Raw genomic sequence first — 14247 nt, forward strand, 5'->3', positions numbered from 1 at the left:
AGTAGCCAGACTCATTGTGAACCCCATGAAAGGGAGAGGGAAGGTATTTTTTTTTTAAATGAAACTAATTTCAATCACACTCATTCCCTCATAGATTTCACTCTCTCACATTCCCAGCCCCACCGAGGTGGGTATGTCTGGGTGATGTGGCCCAGATCATTCTTTGTGTGATATGGAGCATGAAGGACACAGGTCAAGTCCTGGCAATGTCTCTTGGTTTCCTTTTTGATTAGTGATAACAAACTGATTTTGGGGCAGATCGGATACCTTTTAAGAGTCGATAGTTGTTATAGACTTGTGCCTCAGAATCTTGCCTATTTCACCATTCATGGCTCCTAGGCAAGGTTGCCACCTGTTGCCTTTCTTCCTTATTTTCTCTGTCTTCATGACTAAAGCCTGTCTCCCCCCAATAGGAAAAGGAATGGTCCAACAGGACCAATAGTCCAAGAGGAAATGGAATAGTCTAAAAAATGTGGTTCTTTCCCAAATGTTTTCATTTTTATCTAGAAAGACTACTATTTTCATCAGTATTTTATGCTCAGGAATTTTCCTGTCAAGTTCAATCTCTTGGCACTATACAGTCCTTATAGGGAAAAAAAAAGGTGATTATATATGGGGATCTGCACATTCTTTATAGTTCTTATGTTCTTCAGCTGGTACAGTTTAGTTAACGTTTTAGAAAAGAAGCCAAATCAGTTCACAACAGATTAGAAAATATCTGTGATCACAGCCACAGTTAATATTTATATAACATAATGGAAATCATGGCAGCTTAAGGAACTGCAACAAGATTCATAGGGAGCAGAATATTATATATAACAGGTGGAGAGAAAAAAACCCCACTCAGTCCCATCTTCATGACTCTTCAGTCTTTCTGCTTCACAGTTAAGGAAGGGAGTATGTTCTAGAAAAATTTTTGCCACCAAACTGTATCAGTTAGGCTAATAAATAGATTTGATTTAACTCCAGTATTATATATGTTACATATATATATATATATCTCACACATACCTTCATAATCATTATTGCACAGTTCAAAAAAATTTGTAAATCCTTGACTCCTGCCCAACCTTAACTGTATAGTTTACACAGAATCGGAATAATGATAACACAGCACAATTTTGTGGATTTACCTATCATGCATTCCCCAGAAATCAACAGAATATGCAGAGTGTTGTGAGTGAGAAGAATTAAGACAATGAGCCCCTAAGTCTGTATTTTTATTCTTCTATAAAGTCAGTAGCTGGGCTAAGTAAAATCTCTATTCTTTCTGGTTTTATCATTCCAGATAACCCAAAACAAAGCAGCCGTGTCCCAGTGTTCATTAAGGTTTTGGATGTAAATGACAATGCTCCAGAGTTTGCCATGTTTTATGAGACCTTCGTCTGTGAAAATGCAAAGGCAGAACAGGTGTGTTTTCTGCTTGTGCTAAGAAAATATTCCAAATTAACTGAGTTTTGCTACTACTATTGCATCACTTCATCAAGAGGTGTACTTTGCATTGCATGAAACTGTCAGTTTTGCAAAATTAAACTAAACAGTGGCTGCACAGTATCTGATTACACTTGGCATTCTTGCAGCAATGTGACAGTATCTTCTAGGCTGTTGTTTTCTGTACTGCACCTTGTTATCCCCGATTCATTTTCATTCTGTGATTCTTTGCATTATTTAGGCACCTCCACTGTATCCTTCAAAAACAGTTTCTGGTCTGTAACTTTTACAGGTCCTGTCTGTGATATAATTATTTCCTGCCAGATAACTCTCACTCTACCAGTCCTATTACTAAATGGTTCAAAGTAGCAGGTAATTTGGAAGATTCAGCCAAACCATTCCTGTGACTTGAGATCTGGGTAGATAAATACACAGCCAGCTTGGTCTGTCTCAACTTTCATCTCTATTGCTTGTCACATGCAGAGGTTTCCTACCTGTCTGGAGTTGCATCAACCCAAGCTTGCTCTTGAATTCAGCATGATTTTCCTGCCAACTTCTAAATTCATTACGTTACTGGCTGATGATATGGAATACAATAACATGGTCATCCTAAACAGCATCAGCAGCACATGGATCACTTTTCTTAAGCTCTCCATAGCAGCATCAGCTGCCTTAAAGCAGGAGGAAAAAAAAATTAATAAAATAAGATTGCTTTACAATCCTAGATATATAAATAAGTGTAAGGTCCATTGACTTTGAAGATAATTTTGTTCTTATTCTTTCAGCTGATACAAACATTAAGTGCTGTTGATAAAGATGACTCTTACAGTGGACATCAGTTTTCATTCTCCTTAGCTCCCGAGGCAGCCAGCAGCTCAAACTTTACACTACAAGACAACAGAGGTGAATTTCTAGGAAGATTTTTCTTTATTATCTCATCCTTGCTTACAGTCTTCAGATGAAGAATTTAATGCGTGCTTTGTGTTTGCAGACAACACAGCAGGGATTTTCACCCGAAAAACCAGATATAACCGGCATGAAATGAGTACCTATTTCTTGCCAGTGGTAATATCAGACAATGACTACCCTATCCAGAGCAGTACTGAAACAGTGACTATTCGAGTATGTGCTTGTGACCATCGAGGAAAGATGCTGTCCTGTAATGCAGAAGCCTTGATCCACCCTACTGGTCTTAGCACTGGGGCTCTTATTGCCATTCTTCTCTGTATCATTATATTACTTGGTAAGTAGCTCAGAGGTATTTTGTTCATTTCATGGTTATTTTGCATTGCTGCAAGTTATGATACAAAGGCTAGGACAAAAGCAAAATGAAGACATCCTCGTCTTGCCCTGCATTTATATTATTGTATTTCCTCCTCTGAGGGCTCCTACCGATACAGTGTATAGAAAACATCCTATCTAATCTTGGTTATCTAAAAGTTAGCGATGTCCAAGGAAGACAAGACAGCTGGGCTCCACCCTCGGGTCAATGGAAAGAGACAGGCACCTCTAGAGAGACATTCATCCCATCCCCTTATTGGTATCTGAGGTGGACCAGGCACCCTCTGCAAGAATCTGTCTCTTTCTGTTAACTGTAGAAGGAGACCAGATAACTTCGTTTTAAACAGCTAACTTCCTGTGTCTAAACTGAGGAGAAAGAAGTGTCCGTGCTTCTGTTCTGCTGGAAAAGGATGCTGAAATGGGGTGGCTAATAAAGCTGTCTCTCAAAAGCTGCCAGGTCCTTCCTTTCAGCCACCTCTGAATATGAACAGGTTGGATCCTGCGTGTGCAGAATGTACAAATAGATGTCTGGCTACAGCACTTACAGGTGGTCAACATTTATTTTTTTATAAAACATTTCTCACATTCCTCTTACTCAGATTCCACCGTACAGCAAACAGGTGATCCATCGGTCCCTCAGTCAGTAGCCATAGTCTATTCATCTGGGCAGAAATGTACAATACAACACAGGCAGTTTTCAGGGAGATGTTTTTAGTCACCTTTAGGAGAGAAGGAAGCCAGACTAATTTTATGGCAGTAGTTTCAAGCAAAGGAGAAAATGTTTCCTCAGTGATACCACTTCTTTCTACCATACCCATCCTTGGATTTGCTCCTCACCACTGCCAAATCATCCTAATTCTTACTATTAAGAAAATTTCCTTCTCCAGTGGTGAGTCAAAGACCACATTGTGATTCTTAGATTTTAACAATATAGTCAAGGCTTGCCCAAATAAGCACTATCCCATTTTCAGAAAAGATTCCCACAATAACAATCCTACTCTTAATTTGCCATTAAATTTATTTTTCAAAACATGGTATCATTGCCTCTAAGGGCTGAGCTTACTTTGTATCAAGTTCTTTACCAGAAAGAAATCTAATGCTGCAGGTAGTCTTGCACTTGTTAGTACAACTGTGCTCATTAATATCAATCTGACATTAAACGATTTCCTGGTTTATATCAATCGAAAATAATTGATTCTGTGTGCTAAGCAGCACTTTATGTCAATTACTGCTTATGCCACCATGCACCATAAGCAGATTTTCAAATAACTCAGCTATATAATTTTTTGTTTTCAAGATGGTTGCAGGGTTTGCATGTGCAATGACTACAGAATGAAAAACAATACTCTGGGCAGACCTGAACCACATCTTAAAGTTTAGCAACAACAAAAAGTGCCTACAAATTCCTAGGTTTATTTACAGTTTGAGCAAGTCTAGTGGTTTATCAGGAGGCCTCAGATACTGCTAAACACTGACATGCAAATAAAGGTGATGTACTTTAACATATAAATTATAATGGGGGCTTTTGTCTGCAAGTTCAGCACAAAATAAGAAAATCCAAGTATCATAGATGTGACATAATTATCAAGATCTCGTCCCTGAATATTCTGTGTAGCGTCTTTTTTTTAATGAGGTACTTCAGTGACACATCAATGTAAAAATTGTAAATGTAAAAATGTGAAAAACATTCCTATGCTTTCTCAGATCATTCTACAAGTCGCTATTCTGGAAGCTTATTCAAAATTGATGCTGTGTTTTTCAAGTTCTCCAAAATTCTCTCCAGCTACCTCTGTTCTCTCACATGGATCTTTCCCCAGTCCTCCCATGTGGTGTCAGAGCCTTATGCTCTTAAGGAAGAGACTTGTCTCTTACTGCATTTTTGCACAGCAGCACAAAGAAGCATCACCCAGATTTGGACCCTTACATGACATTGTAAGTAAATCCTCATCATTAGGGTGACTTGCTTGAAGCTTTCACCACCTGAACCGGCCCTCCCAATTCCTTCAGTTTCACCACCTCACTTATTTCCTTTTAACTCATATTAGCAGGTGTTCTCCCTTACTTAGACTATTCCTGTAGTAAAGACACAGCTGGAATTACAACATTTTCCTACTTTGTCCTGTCTTCTTGGATCCCTCTATAGTCAATGGAGAGAAAGATTACAAGACGTCTACAACATGCTTGAGCACACGAACAGACACCATCTTGCTCTAGGCAATCCTGCAGGGGAGCCCATCATTTAAACAAAAATAATCAGCTTTTTTTTCTGTCAAACAAAGCTAAGAAACACAAGTTTCAATGGGCTAAAATTTTGTCTGGGGGATGTCCTTAGTCCTTGGCATTGCCCTTAAAAGGGATACAAATGAGGAAGGGACTGAAAAAAATACAAAAATCTTTAATAGTTACTGTGCTTTGACTCACACATCATTTTATAAATACATCTGACATGAAAGATAATTTTGATCCACCTTATCATCTTATATCAATGAGTTTAGGCATTTTCTGATTTGCTTTGCTCTGCTATGAAAGAACTGTAAAGACAGCAAGACATGTCTTTTCTTGGAGTTTGCACAGCAGAGCTGAAGTACTGGACACTGTGGACCTCAGATTACCAAAGCAACAATGATAGTAGTAAAACATCCTTGCTTCTTGCTGCTGTTCATTTGTAAATATTCAGCCATTTACCATCTTAAGGTAGGATCCAGCTAAGAAATCTGAAATTAGCTTCTAAAGGAAATAGTGTTGAACATATCCCCTCCCACCCTCTGTGCCCACTTCTCCAACAGTACCAGGGATCAATGTTGAGAAAAAAATATTTCCATTTGGATCAGGGCCTTAGAAAGAGTTCCTGTCCTCCAAATAAATGAAAAATATATGTATATACACACACATCTTAGAATGAAAGGCATTAAATATCTGAGAAGTCTCATGCCTCTGGCAGAATAAAAATATACCATCATCATATCTCATCAGTCTAAGATTTAAGCCATGTAGTTTTTTAAGGTGATGTACGTTGTAAAAACATGCCAGGGAAGTTAATAAAACTTGGACTTCGTGCTGGCTGGAAATCCATTCCATGTTCCAAGCATTTTTCCAGAGGAGAATTAATTTACTTATCTTGAAATGCAGCTTTGCTAACCTTTTATCGTAGCCCAGTAGATACTAGCCTTGTCCACAGCGTAAAGTTGCGTCTCTTCCCAGGGGTTCAAGGTAAATAACATCTGCTACTCATTTTGGAGAAAGTGTTTCTTCCTTCCCAGCTTTCATGAAACTAGTTCTGTTCTCAAGGCAACAGAACTGCTGTATGACTCTGGGTAAAAATGTGCCTACTGACAAAAAGACACTTCACTTGGCTTCTTACAAGCTTGACATCTCCTTTCTTCTAGTGTATATCCATGTCATTTCATCTCCCAAGGTACTCACAGGCAGAGCAAGTACAGTCTGAAAACCTGACGTGCACATTTGCAGTTTTGCAAAACATCTTTTAAAACTTCAAATTCAAGCAGAGGCACAGCATTTCTTTGGGGGTTTAATGGAGTTAGGGATTAACCTTTCCCTTTCTCTTCCCCTGTTATTTTTGTTTCCAGTTACAGTGGTGCTGTTTGCAGCACTGAGGCGGCAGCGGAAAAAAGAGCCTTTGATTATTTCCAAAGAAGACATCAGAGACAACATTGTCAGTTATAATGATGAAGGTGGCGGAGAGGAAGACACCCAGGCATTTGATATTGGCACGCTGAGGAATCCCGAAGCCATAGACGATAACAAATTACGCAGAGACATTGTGCCAGAAACACTTTTTATGCCACGGCGGACTGCAACAGCACGAGATAACACGGATGTCAGAGATTTCATTAACCAAAGGTTAAAGGAAAATGATACAGATCCAACGGCACCCCCGTATGACTCGTTAGCAACCTACGCGTATGAAGGTAATGGTTCCGTGGCCGAGTCCCTCAGCTCCTTGGAGTCGGTGACTACGGATGGAGATCAGGATTATGATTACCTCAGTGACTGGGGGCCTCGGTTTAAAAAGCTGGCAGATATGTATGGCGCAATGGACAGTGACAAAGACTCTTAATATGTTGCCTTTCTTTTTTTTTTCTTTTTTGTTTCCCTTCCTCATTTTTGGAAACAGCATTGAGATATGTGAAGTGGCTATTTATCTCTATTTTTCCACAGCTGTGTGAAAGGGTTCTCTGTTCTACCCATTTAAATTGTAAAATGACTGCAGTCTGTGTGGATCAGCCATCAGAAAACCTTTTCTAGTATCATTTTATGAGCTTCCAAGGGGCAAAATTCTTATTTTTTAGTGCATCCAGTTTACCAAGCCAATCTTACAGGCACAGCCGTAGTGGAGGGGGAAAAAAGATCAGATGGGGAGCAATATTTTTACCTGTTCTGCTTATATTGTAAATTGGAGTATATTACTGTTTAAGCTCACTTGCTCTTTTTACTTGTATTCAGACTATTCAGCTCAGATGACTGCTCTGTTGATTGTGTATTGCACATCCCAATGTAATGAGGTACCCTAGTTTACCCTATGTATTATAGTCAAAAGTAGTGGTGATGGAATGAAGGTTTATTATACAAGTAGAGTAAGTTGAGAAAAAACATCAAACATGCATTTTACTCATGAGGAGGGTAGAAAAGCCTAATGGTTTTTTAAACCTAAGTGTTTTTCTAGAACTCGCCATTACCCCCAGTGCACTGAATCATATTAACACACACATATATATAGTTCATTGACTACTATGTATATATTCTTCTGACCCACCATTGCTGGAGAGATACGTGTGCGTGCATGCGTGTGTGGTTAGCAGCTCCAATACCTAATTCTTAGATGATTTCCCAGTTCTAACCCAGATCTGCCTTGTGATACAGGGTAAGTCATTTAACCCAACTCCAGATTAGATCATGACTTAGAGGAAGGAGCAGATAACTGTTCTTCATACATCTTCGGTCAGCCTCCACCTGCACATCAGTTCAGTGGTGGCCACTGCACTGGGGAGGTGGGAGTCAGGCTTTTCATATCCATCTACTTCTGCCTCTTGTCACACGAAGGAAGGGATTAGTAGCAGCCCCAAGGTGACTGCCACACATTGGGGCAACAGGAGCAACTGCAAAGGAGGAAACAGTGTTTTCTTTGTCCTGACCTTCCCTGCCTGGATGCCGAGGGTGGCTTCCTCACTGACTGGCCAGTTTTGCTATCTGTAAAGTGAGGAAATAATGCCTACCTCATGAGGATGTCAAACTATATAAGTCATTTGGAAAATGCTCTAGCAATGGAAAATGCTGGCATTCTGCTGGAGAAAGTAATTTCTCATGCTTTTTGGGTGGTTGTTTTCTTTTTTTTGGGGTTGGTTTTTTTTTTCCTTCCCAGATTCAAGCCCTGAATGCAAAGTAAGCGAGAATCAATTGTCATTCCAGTGGCCTGAAAATTAGGTTTTATAGCTATAACTCATTTTTTAAAATAAACTACTCAGCCAGGTTTGTTAAAGACTTCACCAAAAGGTAAAATTTTAATTACAAGTCTGTGTGTGTGTGTTTATCTGCTTTGCCAAGCTAAGGGGTGGGGGAAGATACCGTAGTCTCAGACCAAAATTATTTTCTTTATAACTTGTACACCACTCAGTATTTCTGTTGGTTTGTCAAATGCATGCAGTTGCTGCTCTTCAAATCCAGCCTCCTAGGAGAGGCTATCTGGAGAAAACCCTAAGGATCTGCCACGGATCATACCCAATTCCAGGAGCTAAAACTTACCCCGTGTCCCAACGTAGGGACACAGCCCATGGCACTGTGCCAAGGAAAGGAGTTTATTTTTAATATACCTCATACATAACTAATCTCATGTATTTCATTTTGAAACGGTATTTAATACTGGAATTACAGGCATGGATCTATTTCCCCCCTCCCCCTCATCCTAAGTGAATCAGTTTGAAAACCAAACAACAGCTCTGATTTACTCTAAAAATAAAAAGAAGGGAAAAAAGTTAATAAACAGAAAATTAAAAGGGATTAAAAATTAATCCCTGGAATTCATTACTCCTAGAGAGTTAAATAAAGAGAGCAGTAAGATTCGTAAGTATTAGAGTTTTACAAGCACGACGACATAATTTCAGGTTTGGTGAATGGGCTGATGGCGCGGGGGGTGAGCCAGCCACGCTGCAGCGCCCGGCTGCACCTGGGGAGGACCCTGTGCCATGCGGAGGAGGACACTGCACATTTGCAGCTCTAGGGCAAGGCATGATGGCTCACAGTGCCCAGCATGATAGATTGGGTGGGTTTTCAGAGCAGTGGAGCCCAGAGTTTCAAAGGGTGCAGAGCTCCTGGTCTCCCTGATGGAGGCCTCTCAGAGTGCTTCAGCCCAGCAGTGAGGCGCCCAGCTCCATCGTCGAGGGGAGTTGAGGCTGTTGCACCTGGCACAACGGCAATGGCACGACTAGGCCCTTACTGTGCCCTCCTGAGGGCCCCTCAGTAATTTACAGTGATAAAAGTCTTTGAAAGTCTTGCCCTTCATGGCTTCATTGAAACCAGAGTGTCCAGGAGGCAACAGATCCTGGCTGTAGCAGCACAGGAGGGACCGTCTGGGTCTCAGACAGGTGGAGAGCAGCAGATGCTCAGCACCACCTGCCACAGGCCCCTCACTTGAGGCTGCTCTCCTCATACAGCCGGCAGAGACAGCGTACCCCTCGCGAGGCTCTCGCCAGCGGCTCCCTAAGACTGGCCTGTGTCTCACCCTTCACTGCATGGGGCTGCCACAGGCAAATCGCCTCAAGCTCAGCGAGCCCAGCTGGGTGCCCAAAGCCAGCCAGTGAAGTGGCCCTTCCCCTCCTCAGCCCCGAGGAAACAGATCTGTGTGCAGAGGGGATGGCAGAGGTGGCTGCAAACCACACATGCCTTGGGCCCTGCGAGCCACCCCGAGCTCACAGGGAAGAGGGAGCCACCGCCAACAGACTTTGCACCCTGAAAGGTCCTGGCCACCCCCCAGGTCAGCTTGCGTTAGCCGCTCCTTGGGGTGGAATGACAAGACAGGAGGATCACTTATCTCCTTGTAACTACTTTCCTATATTTGTACAGTGATTTTGTCTGATTTAATGATTGCTAGTAGTAGTCCAAGCACAAGTTTGGGGATTTTTTTTTCCTTTTTTTTTTTTCTTTTAATTGGAAGTTGTTTTTATCTTGTCCACTGAGTGACACAGTAAATAATAGAGTGGCTACTTGTGCCTGTTGTGTAAATATATTATATATAAAATTATGTTATGTCACCACAGATATGATGCCTGAATAGCGAATGGATTCTTCTAAGAAAATTCAAGGCAAACTTGCATCCAAATTATTGTTTATGCATCTAGGTTGCAAGCTCTATTTTTCCTGAAAATTAGACAGATTTAAATCTCTCACAGCAAAAAGTGTTCAATTCTGTCTTTTCTTCTTGTTTGGCAGTACCGCAAAGTGCAATTTATAAAATCAGTACTGCATATTAAATATTGAAAGTGCCATATTGCAGTGAATACAAAACTTTACAGTAGTATTTCTTTGCACTTTGTTGCATGCCAGCGTGCTAGATGATAGAAGTCAGTATTTAACAATGCTTTCGCACAATGCAAGAATTGTCATGAATAGATAAACAAATGTTAGACTATGGGTTTTGAAGTGGGGCTGTTTTAAGCCTGCTTTTCTTACAACCACACCTATTTGAGAAAAAGAAATATTGTTAGGAAGTTTAGCTATGCCAGATAGAGAGATGAGCAATGCAGTAGGCTTTAAAGTTGGAAAAGCATCCGATCTAACAGCAGGGTATCTATTAAAAGACACCAAGGAATTCAGTGGAGTTAACATTAAACCAGGACGTTATTTACATGAGAGATTTTTCCAGCCTTACTACTGCAAAACAATAACATCTCTACACTTGAAATAGCTTCTAGTACAGCTATTTCATCCCAGTTCCAAAACAGGCCACTTTATTTTAGAAAAATGATTATTTTTTTTCACTCCAGAAGAATGATTATTTCAGGTTAAAATCAATTCTGTCCAACAGCAGTACCAGTATGGGGAGACATGGCAGCAGATGCCTCCAGTGCAGTTGCACCAGGACAACTCGCTATGTAGACAAACATTTGGAAGAGCTGAGGCAGAAATTTGCAGCGAGCTCTGAACAAGAGAATTTAAGGGTTTCCACAGGGCTCCACTGACAGTACCACAGGATTGGGATCTGTTTCCAAACCTGACTTAGACAGAGATATATCTAACCATAAGAAAAACAAGTTGTCTGTGTTTTCCAGTTATTATGATAAAATAATTGCTGGGAAAGATTCTGCATAGAACAACACTACACTTGTACCTACACTATTATTTTCTAAATTTATCCTAAGAAACAGATATATTTTTCTGACATTCTTTATTTTGTTAGTTGTCAGGTCTTAATGCATTTTATGGACAGGTATTTCCTAGCTGTTAAATGTGAATGGGAGAGGCAACCTTACAATGATTCAGTTTTGGAAGTAGCAGGCTACATTACAGGGCACAACATTTCCATTCCTCTGTCACAAGAAAACACAAACAAAACAAAACAACAACAAAAAAACACAAAACCCAACTAACTGAATATCTGCAGTACCATAAAAAGCAGAATGGTCATAAAGAAGTAGAGCAGGGAGAAATGGCTCTGGGAATGTCTGTCTGCACATGTACAGTATGAATAAAAAGGGAAATCCTGGACATTGAAAGTTGGCCATGTTTGAAAACCAGACTTTTCCATGTTGATCAGGGCCAACGCTGCACAGTCACTTCTAATACTTCCAGGTTTCCTACAGCAGCCAGAGGGAGATTTGCATGACTAGGAAGACAGAAATCACGTTTTTCAGAGCAAGCAAACTAAACCCAGGTCATTTCCATGCAGATTTCTAGGAAAGAAAGTCCTTTTGTCATGATTATTACTAAAATGTGTTAAATTTCTGCAGCAGATCTATCTTGATGGCCTTCTGCAGGGTGAATTACAGAGCGATTCTGAACAGGTAACTCTGAACACCACATTGTTAGCTCTTCCTGTCGCCATCTGTTTTAAATTTGTCCATGGTTCCTTTGGCTATAAGTAGTTTCAGAAGACCACTGTCCCAGCTGGATGCTGCCATCCCCTGCCCATTTGTGTTTCAATTAACACGACAGTCAGAGCTCCCTTGTCAAATGAGAGCTGACCAAATTAAGTCATTACACTACTTCCAATGACTGTGAATGATGTTGTAAGTTGTGAAAGGCAGGGGTTTTTTCCAACCCTTCTAGACCTGTGAAACAGCAGCTGCCTCTAATAAATGTCAAAAATGCAACATTTTTTATTTTCAGTTTAGTCTTCAGAAAGACTTGTTTTCTTAGAGAATGTTTCTGTACTGAAAGAAGAGGAACAAAATCATATTTAATGTCTACAGCTTCATGCATTGCTGCAGAAGTGAGGGAAAAAAACACAGCAGCCAATGCAATGTTTTAATGCCAGACTCTCCTCTCAGTAGTTTTATTTAGACAGAGCTGAAACAATCTTGATCCTGCCCATCACTTTGCAATATTACACTTTTCAGCTCAGACCTGCATTTGTCATACAATAAACACTTACCCAAACAGTTCATAAAATTCAGCAGGAGGTATCTAAAAGCCATGGCTGGGATTACAGGGTGTACAACAGTTAGAGAACTGGGACTTTCAAAGGATAGAAAGTGAATTGCATGGGGGTGGGGGCTAGGTAATCAGTCATATGCAAAGCAGGCCCATGGCACTTAGAAGCCACAAAACTATCATATTATGCATAGAGTTACTGAATTTCAAAGAGCTTTTACAGAACCTGCTCTTTTTTTTTTTCTGCATGTGTCTTTTGCTTTCTTAAAAAAAAAAAAAAAAAAGGAAGGAAAAAAAAAAAAGAGCTGCTAACTTCAAATTTCTCCTTCCACAAGGTCGATTTAACAGATAAGGCATAAGTCCAGCCTATAGAGAAATCCTTTCCACTCCCATGGGCTTTTGACCTTTCCTATGAGACTGCACTATATATGTAAATATACCTGGAGACACTTTCTATGAGCTTTTAGTTTTCTATGATCTATTACTTTAGTGTTTATTAAAGAAACAAATGTATAGAACTATTAATCATTCAGGTGAACACAGCAAAGAAACAACACTGCAAACACAAAATTGTTCTGAATTTTGACACATAAAACTCTTCAAAATCACTGTACTGTTTTAATTCTGTGATTACTTTCATTGCTTTGAAAAATTAAACTTAAAAGAAAGGCCTTACAATAAATGCTATGTGCATCTTAACTGTGTTACTGAGCAAAATCAATCTGGCAAACTCTTATTGCGATTTGTGATTTTTAAACCCTAAAAATAAATGCTTCTCAATATTGATTTTTTTTTAATTAAAAATACTTCCAAACATAAATTGAAACTGATGCCACCACCTGGGAAGATTTACTTGCTGGCATGCTCCAGCCACACAGTCTCTCACGATGTCATCCCCTGGTTGTGCCAAGGGAGCCTCAGCATCGGATGGATCTGGTCATGGCTCAGCACAGAGGATCGATTGCAGGCGATACAATTTTTGACACCCAAGAGATTTACACCTAGAAGCTTCCCTGTGTTGCAGAGGGACCTATGCTGGAATGATTATCTCTTCTGTAGTGTGGATGGGCAATCTGTTGTGGTCAGATGGCAATCGCGCACTCTTTCCCTTACATCTCCTGTTCACTGTACTGTCTTCTTTGTTGGGGGTGGGGGCAGGGAGAAATGAAATTTAAGGATATAATGAGAAACCAATTTCAACAACAATTTCTCACAGACAGTGAGTTTGCCTTTTTGCAAATTGATTTTTGTAACAAGTTATTTATATGATACTACTTAATAAATTGTTTTTTCTAACTTTTTTTTTTCCTAATTCTCTCTATGTTTTGTATTTATAACACTATCATAAAGATCAGCCTTTGAAAAGATTCTGCAATCACTTTAAGACACAGGGTTAAACTGACTCAGTCTTTCAAATGCCATTGGTTGTGTGTCGGGCTTGCAACGTGCAGTAAGAGCAGTAGGATCACTACTCTGTGATCAGCGAGGCCTCACAGAAGAGTGGTATCACTTCAGAAGGCATCATTTAGTAATGCTTACTATGGGGAGGATATTAGTCTATAATCACAAGCCAAATTTGGACTAGCCAAGGTTTCCCAGGAATTCAGCAGGAGCTTTCTTGAAGAATCATGTGGAATACCTTCCTTGAAGCATGTAAAGACCATATCATTTATAATAGCACTGTTCAGTTATTTGCCTTTCATTATATGAGGTCCAAAAAAAAGACTTAAAGGCTCAGTTCACTTATGGAGAGTGCAAAATGTCATTTGCATTATTTTTCTACATAAGGAGAACAACCTCCAGAGAAAATTATTCATTTTAGCACTTCCTTAATAAAAGATCTGTCTAAATCTCCAGAAAATCCATCATGGTCAAATTTCTTCCTCAATACAAAGACAAAGAAAAGAGTGGGAAAGGTCACAGCAAAGCTGT

General features: G+C 40.0%; 1 protein-coding gene across 1 annotated transcript in view; it reads left to right on the top strand.

Moving 5' to 3' along the window:
* The window catches only part of CDH6 (cadherin 6), a 108025-nt gene extending 94441 nt beyond the window's left edge, over positions 1-13584 (top strand). Inside the window, exons 9-12 of the mRNA XM_056333190.1 lie at positions 1289-1410; positions 2217-2334; positions 2423-2674; positions 6300-13584. Of these exons, the coding sequence (XP_056189165.1) occupies positions 1289-1410; positions 2217-2334; positions 2423-2674; positions 6300-6790 (983 nt within the window). The 3' untranslated portion in view covers positions 6791-13584. The remainder of the gene's footprint in view (positions 1-1288; positions 1411-2216; positions 2335-2422; positions 2675-6299) is intronic.
* The last annotated feature ends 663 nt before the right edge of the window (positions 13585-14247 follow it).

The sequence above is a fragment of the Falco biarmicus genome, chromosome 3 (genome assembly GCF_023638135.1).
Source record: "Falco biarmicus isolate bFalBia1 chromosome 3, bFalBia1.pri, whole genome shotgun sequence".
NCBI lineage: Eukaryota > Metazoa > Chordata > Aves > Falconiformes > Falconidae > Falco > Falco biarmicus.